The sequence below is a fragment of the Arachis ipaensis genome, chromosome B05 (assembly GCF_000816755.2).
Source record: "Arachis ipaensis cultivar K30076 chromosome B05, Araip1.1, whole genome shotgun sequence".
NCBI classification, from domain to species: domain Eukaryota; kingdom Viridiplantae; phylum Streptophyta; class Magnoliopsida; order Fabales; family Fabaceae; genus Arachis; species Arachis ipaensis.
This window is the reverse complement of record NC_029789.2, coordinates 98,951,366-98,966,335: the sequence shown is the minus strand read 5'-3', so window position 1 is coordinate 98,966,335 and position 14,970 is coordinate 98,951,366. Positions and strand designations below refer to the sequence as shown.

At 39.7% G+C, this 14,970-nt stretch overlaps 1 protein-coding gene across 1 annotated transcript; it reads left to right on the top strand.

Annotated features, from left to right (window-relative positions):
• LOC107641958 (putative cell wall protein) lies at positions 1 to 668 on the top strand. The gene has a single exon (XM_016345320.2). The coding sequence runs from the start codon at positions 67 to 69 to the stop codon at positions 424 to 426; it is 360 nt and encodes a 119-aa protein (XP_016200806.1). The 5' UTR covers positions 1 to 66; the 3' UTR covers positions 427 to 668.

Sequence of the window (14,970 nt, the reverse complement as noted above, 5' to 3'; positions counted from 1 at the left end):
AAATGCAGCCACTCCTTTAGAGCTTCAACACGCAAAAAAAAAATCAAAATCAAAATCTTATTTCTAATGGCTTACAAAGCTTCTTCTTTACTTGTACTGGTTCTCATCTCCAATATCCTTCTTTCCATTGCTTTGCAAGCAGTCGCAGCGCGCAATAGTATTCCAAATAATTCTAGCAAGAATGACAAGAAAGAGCCTCAGTTTATGTTCAGGTCTGATGGCAGTGTTTATATTCCAGGCATCGGCCGTGTAGGACTGCCTGGTTTTCAACCTCAAAATCCATTCCTTGGTGGCAGTGGAGGAGGATCAGCACCAGCAGGTGGCAGTTATGTTCCTGGTGGCGACGACACCTTAGTTCCAAACCCTGGTTTCGAGGTTCCTACCCCAGGAAGTGGTGGTGCAGTTCCAACACCAATTTTTCCATGATTTAGCTCACTTATGAGTCATGAATAAATATGCTCAATCTTAAAGTAATATGCTGCTACATGTTATGCAGAGTTCTTATTTTCATTGTTTAAGATGAATTAAGTAGTATTCTGTAGGTTTGATTGATAGTTTCATTTGTTTGCAACCCCATTGTTGTCAAAGTAGTTAGTTGCTGATTTTATTTTCTGTCCTATGTCAGTTTTCAATTTCAATATCAAATTCTTCTAATGCTATCAAGATAAGTTAATAAGTACAATTTAATAACATTCAACACCTTAACTATTACACTGAAGATATAGTTAAGTAGAAGACAACAATTAGTTACAAAACCATCATTAAACATGCTATCATGACAAGAATTCTTCTATTATACTAATATTTGTTAATTGGCATGTATTAAATCGTTGCATGACTAAAAGGGATTATATTATTAAGACTTGTAGTTAAAATAAATATAGCAACCTTTCTAAAATCTGAAAGATGCCAAATTATAATGTCCACAACAGAATAGACCCGTTGGATTCATAGGAACAAAGCCATTTACTTTCCTCAACAAAATAAATATAGCATCATAGTGAAGGACTGAAAGTGCTGCACATAAATGCAAAGTAGTTGTGAGTTGTGACCATCCAAAAGCAAAGAAGGACCACACCAAAACTGAACACAATTCTTGTCACATGCAAAAAATAATAGTAGTTTCTTGTCTTCATCACTTCCAACCCCCAACCCATCAAAGAAGAAATAGAAAATAATATTCTCTACGTTTTGAAGTTCCTTTTGGAATTGTACAAAGTGGTATATGAAAAATTAACGTATCTCAAGAATCTCACTGTAAAGAAACAGTTTGATAAAAGTGAAAGAAGGATAGAATTGTTCAGCCATCAGTATCAGTTTCTAATCTTACAGTGTATGCTGCACTACAAATTAAATCATAGCTGTCATCCTTCTTTGTTATAGTGAAGGAACTTAAAAGGGTAGTAAAAGTAGATAAGGATGTATCAAGAAAAAGACTATATATGAAAACATAAGAATATATAGAAAGGTAACAGATAAGGAAAAAAAAATAGCGAAAATTTTTGGAATTCAATGATTCTCAGCACCAAAAAAAGATGGCGTGTATATTGAATTCTTGTATAAGTAGCTACTTGTTTCGGGCTTTGATGCCTTGAAATCCTAGCTATGTCAAAACAAGTATCCTGCCACAGAAATTTATATTAGCAATGTTAAGTTGAGAGAAATTATAATACACAAAAAAATAGAATTAAAGAAAAATTGGAGTTGCTTAATTTTCAGAACAATTTATAGATGCATCATGCATGAGCCTTTCAAAGGTGGTAAGTGGTAACGTTCTATGGTTCAAAAACAGAACCATAATTATTGCGGAATTAGAAAATATAAGAAAGCATTTTAAATTTGTTTTTTCTCAAAATTTTTAGAAATTATTTTTAATATAAAAATGAGGATAGTATTTTAGTTGAATATTGACATGTGTATTATATTACAATATTGTAAAAATTATTCAATACATTTCTTACATATTAGTCAGAATGTTGCCACGTGTGTCCCACATGTTAACTTCCCACTTATAAAATTCATACACCTGTATACTAAATAAGCTCATTTTCAAATAAAAAAAAATAGCCCAAAATTTTGAATGTGAGCTGAAAATCGGTGAATTCCACCAAAATGGGCCTGCAAAGTTTGCGAAAAGCAAGCAACTTATCTGACACCAGAAGCATTTGGCAAGTTGCGAAAAACAATTTGTTACACTTTTCGTTTTTCTCAACTTTTCATAAGTTTATCTTTTTAGTCCTTTTCTATATTTCTTAAGTGACAAATTTTTTCTCACTTTTTGTATGTTGCAAAAAACAGACCGGTCTATATTTCTGTAGATAATTTCATCCAGAAGTGAATGAGAACAGCAACAGAAACAGAAACAGGGTAAGCAATTTTCTTAACAAAATTAAATTTGATAACTAAAATAATCCATTCAAAAGCTAAACCTGCGCAGCTTAAAATTAAATTAAATAGTTTTCTATTGCAGATCCCACTGATGACAAGGCTTCCATTTAGTAAAATCAGAAAAAAATCAAAACAAATAATCAGAACCAACAATAAATAATCATAACCAAAAATCAGAACAATCAAAACAGAAACAAATCCTCAAAAAAAGAATCTGAACAAATAATTAAAAAATCATAACAAAAAATTAAATAATTTAAAGTTTACCTAAATGAGAAAAAATCAAATAATTAGAAGTTTAGAAAAATAAAAGGGTTTATTTAGGTTCCTTGAAACCATAAAATGATTTATTAATACCAAGGATCATAAAAGGTCCATAGAATTAGAATTTAGAAGGTGCAGAGAGTAGTATAAGAAGTTATTGCTAAGTACTATTATACTGAACCTGACTCCATTGATTGCAATTTCAGAGAAAAAAAGAGAAAGCATTAACAGAAATATAAACAAACAAAGAAAGCAGAAGCATGACAGGAATATCAGAAGTGTTGTATCAGCTGTACACTAAGGCAATAGTGTTATTAGCATACATGCTCATAGAACTTGTCCTCCTTTTTCAATACCTCAAATTAGACAAACGTAGCAGCACCACAATCACCACAACCCAGTATCTCAGATTCATTGAAGAGAAGAACACCACAATTCTCTACATCTAGAGCATGATGCAGCAACTCAATCCTGTTGAATGCAGAGTTTCTTTTGCAAGTTTCTTCCAGGTCTCAGTATCTTTGTTAAACCTAAATCAAACAAAGACGCTTCTTCAACAAATACGCAGATACAAGATCCTCACAAAGTCAAAATAGTATATCTAATATTACTATAGTAGAGAAATAGAGAAGACTTAGATTACTAGCTCAACAACTTGTTTGGAGGCCTCAAAATCTGCAAGTTTAATGCAACCTTTATTATCTACAAGAATATTGGCCCCTTGAAATTGATTACAATTGAACATTAGTAACTTAAAAAAAGGAGATCTGACATGCTAATCAATGATACTACAAGAAAAATCACCTTAATATCTCTGTGCATTATATTTGATATTATTTTGGGTGTGAAAGGAAAAGGTAAAACTATGGGAGTAGTGTTTCAAACTTTGGTGTCAAGATTCAAAACGTTCAAGACACAACTCAAAATAAGAATAGAATCATCAACAGAAGCAATTGCTATTTAAAATTGAACTTATACAGAACAACTTGGAGAAGTAGGTAGGCTAGTCTGAGTCTAACACCAATCATTAGAGTCTCGAAACAAAAACCTATTACTTTTTTTTCCTGATTTAAACTGCCTATGTATATATTATTCGTGGTTAATTTACAGAACAATCAAAGAATACAGTAGTGAAGTAATACATTCTTTATTCTCCTCACTATGCGGAGTTCCCACATCCGATATCATACTAGCGCTACTGATACCAGGAGAAAAGCAAACATACCACGAGTTCATTCCCACAACTATTGCTGCTGAGTTCATTCCCATACCATGAGGAACTGTCAGCATTATTTTCGAGCCTGTCTCTTGCAGATCTCTTCGTCCCAGCAGAGGCATATGAACCTAAGAAAGAAGCATCTGTTGCTGATACATCCCTCTTCACAACCTAAATTCAAATGCAAAATAGATAGGCTCATTAGTATAAATGAAGTTATGCCGAACATAAAATAAAATGTGAAAAATAAGAGTGAGAACATGAACATTTTCTCCTCTAACAATCATAAACACAGAATTTTAAAATAAAAAATCATCGATAATATCATAGAAGGTGTGTCACATTCGATAAAATCAAATCAAAATTAGAAGCATCGTTCAATTGAGTAAGTAGAAAGGAGCCAATTCAAAGAAAAAATAGGGGGGAAATGAAAATATAAGGAAAGTTCAGCTAAAAGAAAAGTAGCACAAAGTACTCAAATCAGTTCATTTTACACAAATCAAAATGAACCCTAACTTCACAAAATGAATTCAAGTGAAAAATCTTTCTTCGGTTACGAATACCAGCCAATTCGGACGCGAAGCATGAAAACAATAATGGAGCAAGCGAGAAAAGCAAGCAGATACGTCCCAGATCCCGTTGAAGTTGAAGGTTGAAAACCTTTCAAGGCTCTGTTTGGAACTGAAACGCGTGTGGAGAGAGAGAGAGAAGGAGGAGAGAGAGGGAGAGTAGGGGAATTAGTTGTGGTGGAACTGAGCTTAAAGTTCGGTGTGTTCTGCTGTTGAAACTGTAGCGGTTGGGGTTTGGAGCTGGGAGGAGGTCTGTATGAGAACGCCATATGCATGCAGTGAGTGAGGACTTCGAAGGTGGTGGAAGATTGAGCAAGATGACGAGGGAGGAGGGCAGAGAATGCAAGCAGAGGAGAGAGTGAGCGACAGGGAATGTGAGCGCCAGCAGAGATGGGTTAGGGGAGACGACGGAGGGAGCGCCGGTAGAGGAGAGAGTGCAAGCACCGACGATGAGCTCTATCTGAGTTGGGGATGAGCAACAGAGCCCGAGTGTTAGGGTTTCAAAGTGTTAGTGTAAGTGTCAAGGGAGAAGAGTAGAAGAGTCTGATGAGTATTGTAGCGTGTTGGACTTTAATTTAGGGAGCTTTTTTTTTAATGGAACCTTTTCGCCACGTTTTTTTAGGGGTGTCAAGATAAAAAACTTTTCGCCACGTTTTTTTAGGGGTTCCAAGGTCAAAAACTTTTTGCCACATTTTAAAAGTGTCCCTGTTTCTCTCTATGGCCACGCTTTTGAAGCGTGGCAAAAAAAAGCATGGCCAAATCTCTAATCAATTGTCACCCTCATAAAAACGTGGCGAGAGACCCTTTTAGCCACGCTTTTTAAGCGTAGCAAGAAAAAACGTGGCCAAATCTCTAATCAATCGCTACCCTCGTAAAAGCGTGGCCATTGACCACTTTTGGCCACGCTTTTAAAGCGTGGCAAAAAAAAACGTGGCCATATGCCTTTTTTCTTGTAGTGATAGTCACATATCCATCCAAACCCAATTTGGTCCAGCATGAGAAAGCATTCCTAGCATGATCTCTTCATTCCTCTTTCAAGGTTCAGAAGAGATCCAAGTTTGAATAGCTTCTCTTCCAAGATAACTACCCAATTGGATGAAGATCGAAAGCTTTCAAGTAAAATCAAGAGAAAAGATAGAAGAAGAATAATGAAAACTAGTATTGATCCATCAAATTACAACAGAGCTCCCTAACCCAATGAAAGGGGTTTAGTTGTTCATAGCTCTGGAAAATGAAAACAAAGATGGAGAATACATGATGAAACTAGAAGTGCAGAGAAAGTAAAATACAGAGAGTAATTCTATGCCAAGAGGCTCCCTATAATTTCCTACCTTTCTAATTCAAAGCTACTCCTATATATACTACTCTTCTGTTCTTCTAGTTGGCTCTTCAAGTCTTGGGTATGGGCCTTTGGATCTTGAGTTTGAAGCAGTTCTCTTTTTCATTGGGCTTAGCTTTGCTTGCAGAGAGAAAGTGTGAAGTGAGAAGGGACTTTAGCTCAGGACGTTAGGGGTGTTAACGTTAAGTGAAAATGTGGGTTCGAGAACGTTAGTGACAATCACCTTTTTCACTAACGTTCCTCTCCAAAGTAAGAGCCACGTTAACTTCAATATTAGTGGCACAAACATTGCCACTAACGTTGCCTCTATGCCCTTCGCACACGTTACTGGGACTTACCTTTCCCAGTAACGTTGAGAAGTCTCCCCCTTCCTTACGTTAGAGTCCACGTTAACTTAGTTAACGTGGCTCTTTTAACGTAGGCTTGCCAACCTTCGAGAACGTTAGTGACACTTACCTTTGTCACTAACGTTCCAATGTGCCCCTATTTCTCACGTTAAAGTCCACGTTAACTAGGTTAATGTGGCTTCTAACGTGGCCATGCTAGCCATCTCCAACGTTAGTGATAAAGTTGAGTGTCACTAATGTTGGCTCATCATTCCCTTATCCACGTTAGCTTCCACGTTAACTAAGTTAACGTGGGAGTTAACGTGGCTCATAGTGGCTTGTGTGGGCTCCTTCCAACGTTAGTGACAATGTTAGGTGTCACTAACGTTGGCGATCACCTTCCTTCTTCACGTTAGCTTCCACGTTAACTAGGTTAACGTGGGAGTTAACGTGGCTTATTGGGGCTTGTGTGGGTTAATCCCAACGTTAGTGACAATGTTTGGTGTCACTAACGTTGTCGATCACCTACTTTCTTCACGTTAGCTTCCACGTTAACTAGGTTAACGTGGGAGTTAACGTGGCTCTTTGTGACTTGGCCATTGTTAGTGACAAAGTTGAATGTCACTAACGTTGGCTTCCCCTTTACTTCTTGTTAGAGCCCACGTTAACTAAGTTAACGTGGCTCTTAACGTGGCCACTCATGAGCTTGGTCCAACGTTAGTGACAAAGGTAAGTGTCACTAATGTTGGCTCCATTTCCTTTCCTCCACGTTAGTAAGAATACTCACAATGATTGCATCCCATGAGACTTTTATTCATTGATCCTTTTGTTGTCATTTCAGGGCTTATTTGTGTTCTTAGGCTAAGTGCTCTGTAAGGGGGCGACTCTTTAAGATAAGCTTTCAGCCAACACTCCCGAACCAGTTGGTTCAAGGTGCTAGGTGTTAAGACACCCCTAAGGACTTACTCCCTCAAGTGTCTTTCCCCCATACATACACACCACATGCATATAGTTTATTTATTTTCTTTTCTTGAGACCTTGGTGTCCAGTACCTCTTTGGGTTACTAAATGCTCTGTGGTGAAGATTACTCTTGATAGTGGACTTTCAGCTGATAATCCTGAGTTAGTTAACCCAAGTTACCAAGTGATAAGGCACCCCTAAGAGCTTACATGTAGTTCAACTTGGCTTGAGTGTTTACGTTGAACTCCTCCCTATGTAGTTGCCGTCCTTCATTAAGTACAGTGAACTCATTGAATGCTTTCATCTGAGCTATTTGCCGCTGATTGAGTTCTTGCAAATGCTTATCTTGACGTTCTTGTCTCTCAGTAACTTGGTGGATGGCTTGAGTGAGCTGGGAGTATTGTTCCTGTTGCTGCTCCATTTGTCGTTTCTGCCACTCTTCTTGTTGGCTCATCCAGTTAGACTGAAGGTTTAGTATTTGCTCTTGTCCTTCCATATGTCTCATCCCCAGATCTTCAATGGCCCTTAGAAGGTGATTCATGTTTAAGTTGGCTGGGTCATGATGCTCTTCTTGTTGATATTCTTCTTGATGAGGCTCCTCTTGGTGAGCTCCTTCTTTCACTTTTAGCTTCCCTATTTTTGGCCTTCTTTGTTGCTGAGCAGGTGTAGTATAGACAAGACGCTGGATTGTAACTAGCCTCCCAAGATTCACCCAGTCTGGATTGCTATCCTCGAAGACCACCTTAGCCTTTGTACATAGTCTGAGAATAGTGCTGGGGTACCAAAGCCTGACACTCGAATCAGCCTTCTCAGCTGACTCTTGAATCCCCTCAGCTATGAGTTCATGCACATTGATTTCTCCACCCTGTACTAGGCAATGTACCATAGTCACTCGATTAATATTGACCTCTGAATTATTTGCAGCTGGGAGGATGGACCTCCTTACGAGTTCAAACCACCCTTTGGCTTCCGGGCTAAGGTCTCCCCTCTTGATGAACCGGGGTCTTCCATCTGCATACCTCTCCTAATCAGCTACTATAACACAGATGTCAGTCACAATTTCTGTGAGCTCATCATCGTCAGGGCTCTTACTTATCCTTGCATGATAACTGGGCTCATCAAAATGTGGTGATTTCAAGTGAAGAGTTCTTGTTATAGCATTTGGGCTGAAGTCCACCTCCTTTCCTCTTACATAGCTTTTGAAGGTTGGGGCCCTGGTTTTGTCTTCCCTAACCACATTTGTGTAGAACTCTTTGATGAAGTTTGCATTGATCTTCCCCTCTGGATTAGTGAGCCTTTGCCACCCTCTTTGTTCAATTTTCTCCCGAATCTGTGGGCACTCGTCTTCATTGATTTGGAAGGTTAACTCAGGCAATATCTTCTTAATCTTGATCCTTTCAAATTCTTGTTCATGGAAGGCAGTTTTGAATCTCTTCTCATCGAAAGGAATGTTCTCCATTAGTTCCTTCCTCTTTTGCCTCTTGGAGCTTGATGATGCCATGAATTTGAGTTGCTGTGTGAAGGGATTGGAAGGTAAGGATAGATGAGGAATTTGGTTGGTTAAGACGAGGTGTGATGAAGGGGTTTTGGATGCCGAAAGTGTGAAGTGTGGAGAGTGGGAATTTGAATGTGAGGGGTAAGTATGCACTAGGACTCATTTATATAGGGAGATTATGAGTGAATGGAGGGTGTGGATTGATGGAGTTGTTGCTTGATGGACGGTTGGGGTTGTGCATGGAGAAAGGACAAGGATCATCACTTTATGAGGGAGATTGCTCGGTCTTCAAGGGTCCCATTCTTTTCAATGTTGCATGGCAACATTTTCCGATGCATTCCCTTTTTAGAACAAGTGTGTAGTCCCTCCTTTTGTGGTGTCCGAACCTTCTTCATTTAATTGTCCAATCAATCCCCTTCAATACTCCTTTCCTTTTCCCTATAAAAATAAAATAAGAAAAATCAATATCATAAAAAGTTTTTAAACTTTTCGGCTAGAATAATAAAGAAAAAGAATTAGATTGTCTATTCATGAACACCAACTGACTAACTAACTGTGTATCCTTATATGCATATTCGTGGCACCCTGGGGTGACACCAAACTTAGTTTGGAGTACTGTGATGAAAAGTTCTGTTAAAAGCTCCAAGACTAGCATGCTCTCAGTTGCATTCATGCTTTCTTGGCATGCTTTGAACACCAAACTTGTTCTTCACTATATACTGCCTATTAAGGATTTCAACAAGTGTTTGTCAAGTCTGGGTTGGAATTCATGAATATTGACTTATTCACTATTTTCTAAAAGCATATAAAACATGGGTTGCCTCCCATGAAGCGCTTCTTTAGCGTCACTAGCTTGACGTTTCTCCCTCATCAGGGTGGTTGGTAATGCTTAAAGTCCTCCCCTCTTGCTGTGGACTTATATCCATTGGTTGTATCAATGATCTCTACATGTTCCAAGGAGAGAACTCTGTTGATAGTGAAGACCTTAGGTAACTGAGATGGTACAGTGGGGAGATTAGGGGGGATATCTGGGAAGTAAGCTGAGATCACTTTATCCCCTGGAGAGAAGTCCTCTGTAGGGATCTTCTTGTTCCTCCACCCTCTTGGTACCTTCTTCTTTGTCCCTTTTGATGTTGCCTTGCTCTTTGTGACTTCTTCTTCTAAGGGAATTTTGTTGTTGTCTTCACATGTCTCTGGTGGTTTAGGTTCCTCTAGCTTTTCCTTGAGCTGTGACAACTGCTTATTTTCTTGTTCATCAACCAAGGGCTTTCCCAGATAGGCTGGTTGTGCTTCAGTGCTTGCTTCCTCTGTCAGCATCTCATTATGATCTTTGCTTGGTTCTTTGTTCTCTTGGTCTACTTCTTGTAAGAGTTTGAATACATTAAAGCTGAGTCGTTCATCATGGATCCTCAATATTATCTCCCCTCACTCCACATCTATGAGTGCTCTGGCTGTAGCTAGGAATGGTCTTCCCAATATGATTGGGTGAGTGTGACTCTCTTCCATGTCCAGGATGACAAAGTCTGTGGGAAGAAAGTATTTCCCAACCTTTACCAACACATTTTCCACCACTCTTATTGCTTGTTTTTGAGTTTTGTCTGCCAGCCTGATGACTACATCTGTGGGCATTATCTCATTGATCTTCAGCTTCTTTACCAGGGATAAGGGCATTAAGTTGATGCTTGCTCCCAAATCGCAGAGTGCTTTATCAAACATTGTTTCTCCTATGGCACAGGGGACATAAAAACTCCCTGGATCTTTTCTTTTTGTAGGCAACTGTGATTGAATGAGGGCACTGCACTCCTTGTTCATTACTATAGTTTGGCCTCCTTTGAGTGAGCTTTTCCTGGGAAGCAGTTCCTTCATATACTTGATATATGCAGGCATTTGTTGGATGGTCTTGATGAATGGTATATTGACATGAAGAGATGCAAACAAGTCAAGAAATCTTGAGTATATTCTCTTCTCAACAGCACCATTGAGCCGTTGGGAAAAGGGTGCATAAAGTCTCAGCAGCTCCTGTTGTGAGAGTTCTGGTTCTTGGTGATCTTTTTCCTCCTTCTCTGTTGAGGTATCTCCAGGTTGTTTTGCCGACTTGTTTGGCTTGTCTTCAGTCTCCTTATCACTTATAGTGACCATCTTGCAATCTTCCCATCTTACTTTCTTTGTTTTACCTCTCGGATTCTTCTCTTTGTCACTTGGGAATCCATCTGTGGATTTGGGAATCTGCTCAGAGAGATACCCCACTTGGGATTCTAACCTCTTGATTGTGTCTCCCTGGTTCTTAAAATTGGCTCGCACTTCCTCCTTGAATGCCTTGTTGTCTTGAATCTCTTTGCCTATGCCTTCAAGTAGATTCTCAATCCTTGAGAGTCTGTCATCAAATGATGGTAGATTGGGATTAGAGGTGGAAGGATGAGGAGGGTTATTTTGGCCTTGGTAAAGGTGTTGAGAGGGTTGGTTATGTGGGTGCTGATATGGTCTAGATGTGAAATGTGGGTGGGCTGTATTGTTGTTGGGATTTGAACGTCTTTGATCTATGCCTTGGTCTTGTTGATTTTTCCACCCAAAGTTTGGGTGATTCCTCCATTCAGGGTTATAGGTCTTAGGGTATGGATCATGGTTTTGCCTAGGTGAATTCCCAATGTAGTTGGCTTGCTCCTGACTACCCTCTGCTACTTCATTCACTCCTTCTAGGATTGTTGATGAAGTAGTGATTGCTGCTACTTGGTTCCTCTCCATCTTCTTGGTGAGGTCAGCCAGCTGCTGGGTAATGAGCTTGTTTTGGGCCAGCAGAGCATCTACATTGTTTAGCTCCATTACTCCTCTAGTGTTTTCTCTTTCAGAAGCATAGAAATAGTCATTCTCTGCTACTGTTTCAATGACATCTATGGCTTCCTCAATAGTCTTCTTTTTGTTCAAAGATCCTCCTGATGAATGGTCTATAGCCTTCTTTGATTCATATGACAGCCCTTCATAGAAAATGTGTAGCTGCACCCATTCGTTGAACATGTCAGGTGGACACCTCCTTGTCAGGTCCTTAAACCTCTCCCATGCTTCATAAAGAGTCTCACCATCTTGTTGCCTGAAAGTTTGGACCTCAGCTCTCAGCCTATTGATTCGTTGAGGAGGGTAAAATCTTGCTAAGAATTTGTTCACCACATCTTTCCAAGTTGTCAAGCTCTCCTTTGGGAAAGACTCCAGCCACTTGGCTGCCTTATCCTTGAGTAAGAATGGAAATAAGAGCAGTCTATAGGCATCAGGATGAACACCATTAGACTTCACTGTGTCACAGATTCTCAGGAAGGTGGTTAGATGTTGATTGGGGTCTTCTTGGACACTTCCTCCGAACGAACAGTTATTCTGAACAAGGGTGATGAGCTTTGGTTTTAGTTCAAAATTGTTGGCATGGATGGTTGGCTTTTGAATGCTACTTCCACAGTTTCCTGGGTTTGGATTGATGTAAGAGCCTAAAACTCTTCTATCCTCCCTAGCATGATTTGCTCAACCTCCTCCGCCATGGTTGTGAGCCTCTTCCTCACAATGGTCTTCCATGTTTTCTTCCATGTTTGGTTCAAAGTATTCCTCCTCTTCCTCAGCACCAACCACTCTTTTTCCTCTTGCTTCCCTCCTTAATCTAAAGAAAGTCCTCTCAGGTTCAGAATCAAAAGAAGTTGAAGCCCCGCTTCTTCTCCCTGTCATACAACCAACAAGTGCAAGCAAGGAAAATAGATGCAGAAAGTATTCTGTTAGAGTTACTGTTAGTGTGAGTGATGCAATATATCAAACAGTTAGTGGGTTAGTGAACTGAATTGTAAATAACAAAGAAAATTGAAAAAGTAGGGGGAAGGGAAGAAATTAACCAGAACTGAAAATAAATTACTCGAACAGAAAATTAAATCAAACAAAACAAAAATGCTCAATCTAGTTATCTTCCAATTTAATCATTGTTGATGCACAATCAATCCCCGGCAATGGCGCCATAAACTTGATGCACGGAAAACTTGTCTCATAATAAATTTCCTTCGGCAAGTGTACCGAATTTGTCATCAAGTAAAAACTCACAATAGAGTGAGGTCGAATCCCACAGGGATTGATTGATCAAGCAACTTTAATTAGAGGAATGATCTTGGGTATGGACCTTTGGATCTTGAGTTTGAAGCAGTTCTCTTCTTCATTGGGCTTAGCTTTGCTTGCAGAGAGAAAGTGTGAAGTGAGAAGGGACTTTAGCTCAGGACGTTAGGGGTGTTAACGTTAAGTGAAAATGTGGGTTCGAGAACGTTAGTGACAATAACCTTTTTCACTAATGTTCCTCACCAAAGTAAGAGCCACGTTAACTTCAACGTTAGTGGCACAAACGTTGCCACTAACGTTGCCTCTATGCCCTTCGCACACGTTACTGGGACTTACCTTTCCCAGTAACGTTGAGAAGTCTCCCCCTTCCTTACGTTAGAGTCCACGTTAACTTAGTTAACGTGGCTCTTTTAACGTAGGCTTGCCAACCTTCGAGAACGTTAGTGACATTTACCTTTGTCACTAACGTTCCAATGTGCCCCTATTTCTCACGTTAGAGTCCACATTAACTAGGTTAATGTGGCTTCTAACGTGGCCATGCTAGCCATCTCCAACATTAGTGACAAAGTTGAGTGTCACTAACATTGGCTCATCATTCCCTTATCCACGTTAGCTTTCACGTTAACTAAGTTAACGTGGGAGTTAACGTGGCTCATAGTGGCTTGTGTGGGCTCCTTCCAACGTTAGTGACAATGTTAGGTGTCACTAACGTTGGTGATCACCTTCTTTCTTCACGTTAGCTTCCACGTTAACTAGGTTAACGTGGCTTATTGGGGCTTGGTGGGTTAATCCCAATGTTAGTGACAATATTTGGTGTCACTAACGTTGTCGATCACCTACTTTCTTCACGTTAGCTTCCACGTTAACTAGGTTAACGTGAGAGTTAACGTGGCTCTTTGTGACTTGGCCAACGTTAGTGACAAAGTTGAATGTCACTAACGTTGGCTTCCCCTTTACTTCTTAACGTTAGAGCCCACGTTAACTAAGTTAACGTGGCTCTTAACGTGGCCACTCATGAGCTTGGTCCAACGTTAGTGACAAAGGTAAGTGTCACTAACGTTGGCTCCATTTCCTTTCCTCCACGTTAGAGTTCACGTTAACTTAGTTAACGTGACTCTTAACGTGGGCAATGATGGCTTTGAGAGCGTTATTGGCGATTACTTTTCTCATTAACTTTGCAAGTTACTCCCATTCCACATTAGGAGTTACGTTAATTAGATTAACATGGCTGCTAACGTGGTTCTTCCTCGCTTCCTTTGTCCTGAAATCAAGCAATAGAGTGCATCAAAGTTCTAGTCCAAGTCATGGGAAGTACAACATCCAATTTGTCATTAAATTCATGCAAAATCCTCATGAAATCATGTAAAGTGCACAATGTATGCTTGAATCAAGATGTAAGTGAATATCTACCCAAAACTAGCTTATTTTCTAAGGAAATGCATGAAACTACCCTAAAAACAGTAAAGAAAAGGTCAGTGAAACTGGCCAAAATGCCCTGAAATCAATGCCAACGATAATGCTGAGGGAAATGGCGATAACACGGGAGTAGTTCCGATGACCTTGGCAACGTTCCTCAAGGTTCATTCGCTAACTTTCCGAGGGTCTACAAATCTTGTTGAAGCGGACCACTGGTTCCAGGCTATGGAGCGTGCTTTACAGGCGCAGCATGTTCCACTCAATCAATATGTAGAGTTTGCCACTTATCAGCTAGCGGGAGAGGCCCAACCCTGGTGGCAAGCTGAGTGTCGTTTGCTACAGCTTCAGAACGCCGACATTCCATGGGAGGTGTTCCAAACGGCTTTTTACAAGAAGTATTTCCCTGAGTCTGCAAGGGAAGCAAAGGAGATGGAGCTAATGCAGCCGAAGTAAGGTTCCATGTCTGTGGCTGAGTACACCAACAAGTTCGAAGAGCTTTGTAGATTTTCTCGGGTATGTCAGGGTGACTCGGAGACTTTTGAGAGCTGGAGGTGCATTAAGTACCAAAGGAGTTTGAAGGACAACATTATGACTGCTGTGGCTCTGATAAACCACTATTTTATGGTTTATCTTATGCTCAATTGAGTGGATTTTATCAATATTTCATACACTTGTTCATACAAAATGCATGTTTTACATTCTCCTTCCTGATTTTGTGCTATGAATGAAAACATGCTTCTTTGGTCTTATATTTGCTAATATTAATCTTCTCTTATCACCATTTGATGCCTTGATATGCGCGTTAAGTGATTTCAGATATTACAGGGCAGGAATGGCTTAGAGGATAGAAAGGAAGCATGCAAAAGTGGAAGGAATACAAGAAGTTGAAGAAATTGCTAAGCTGTCCAGCCTGACCTCTTCG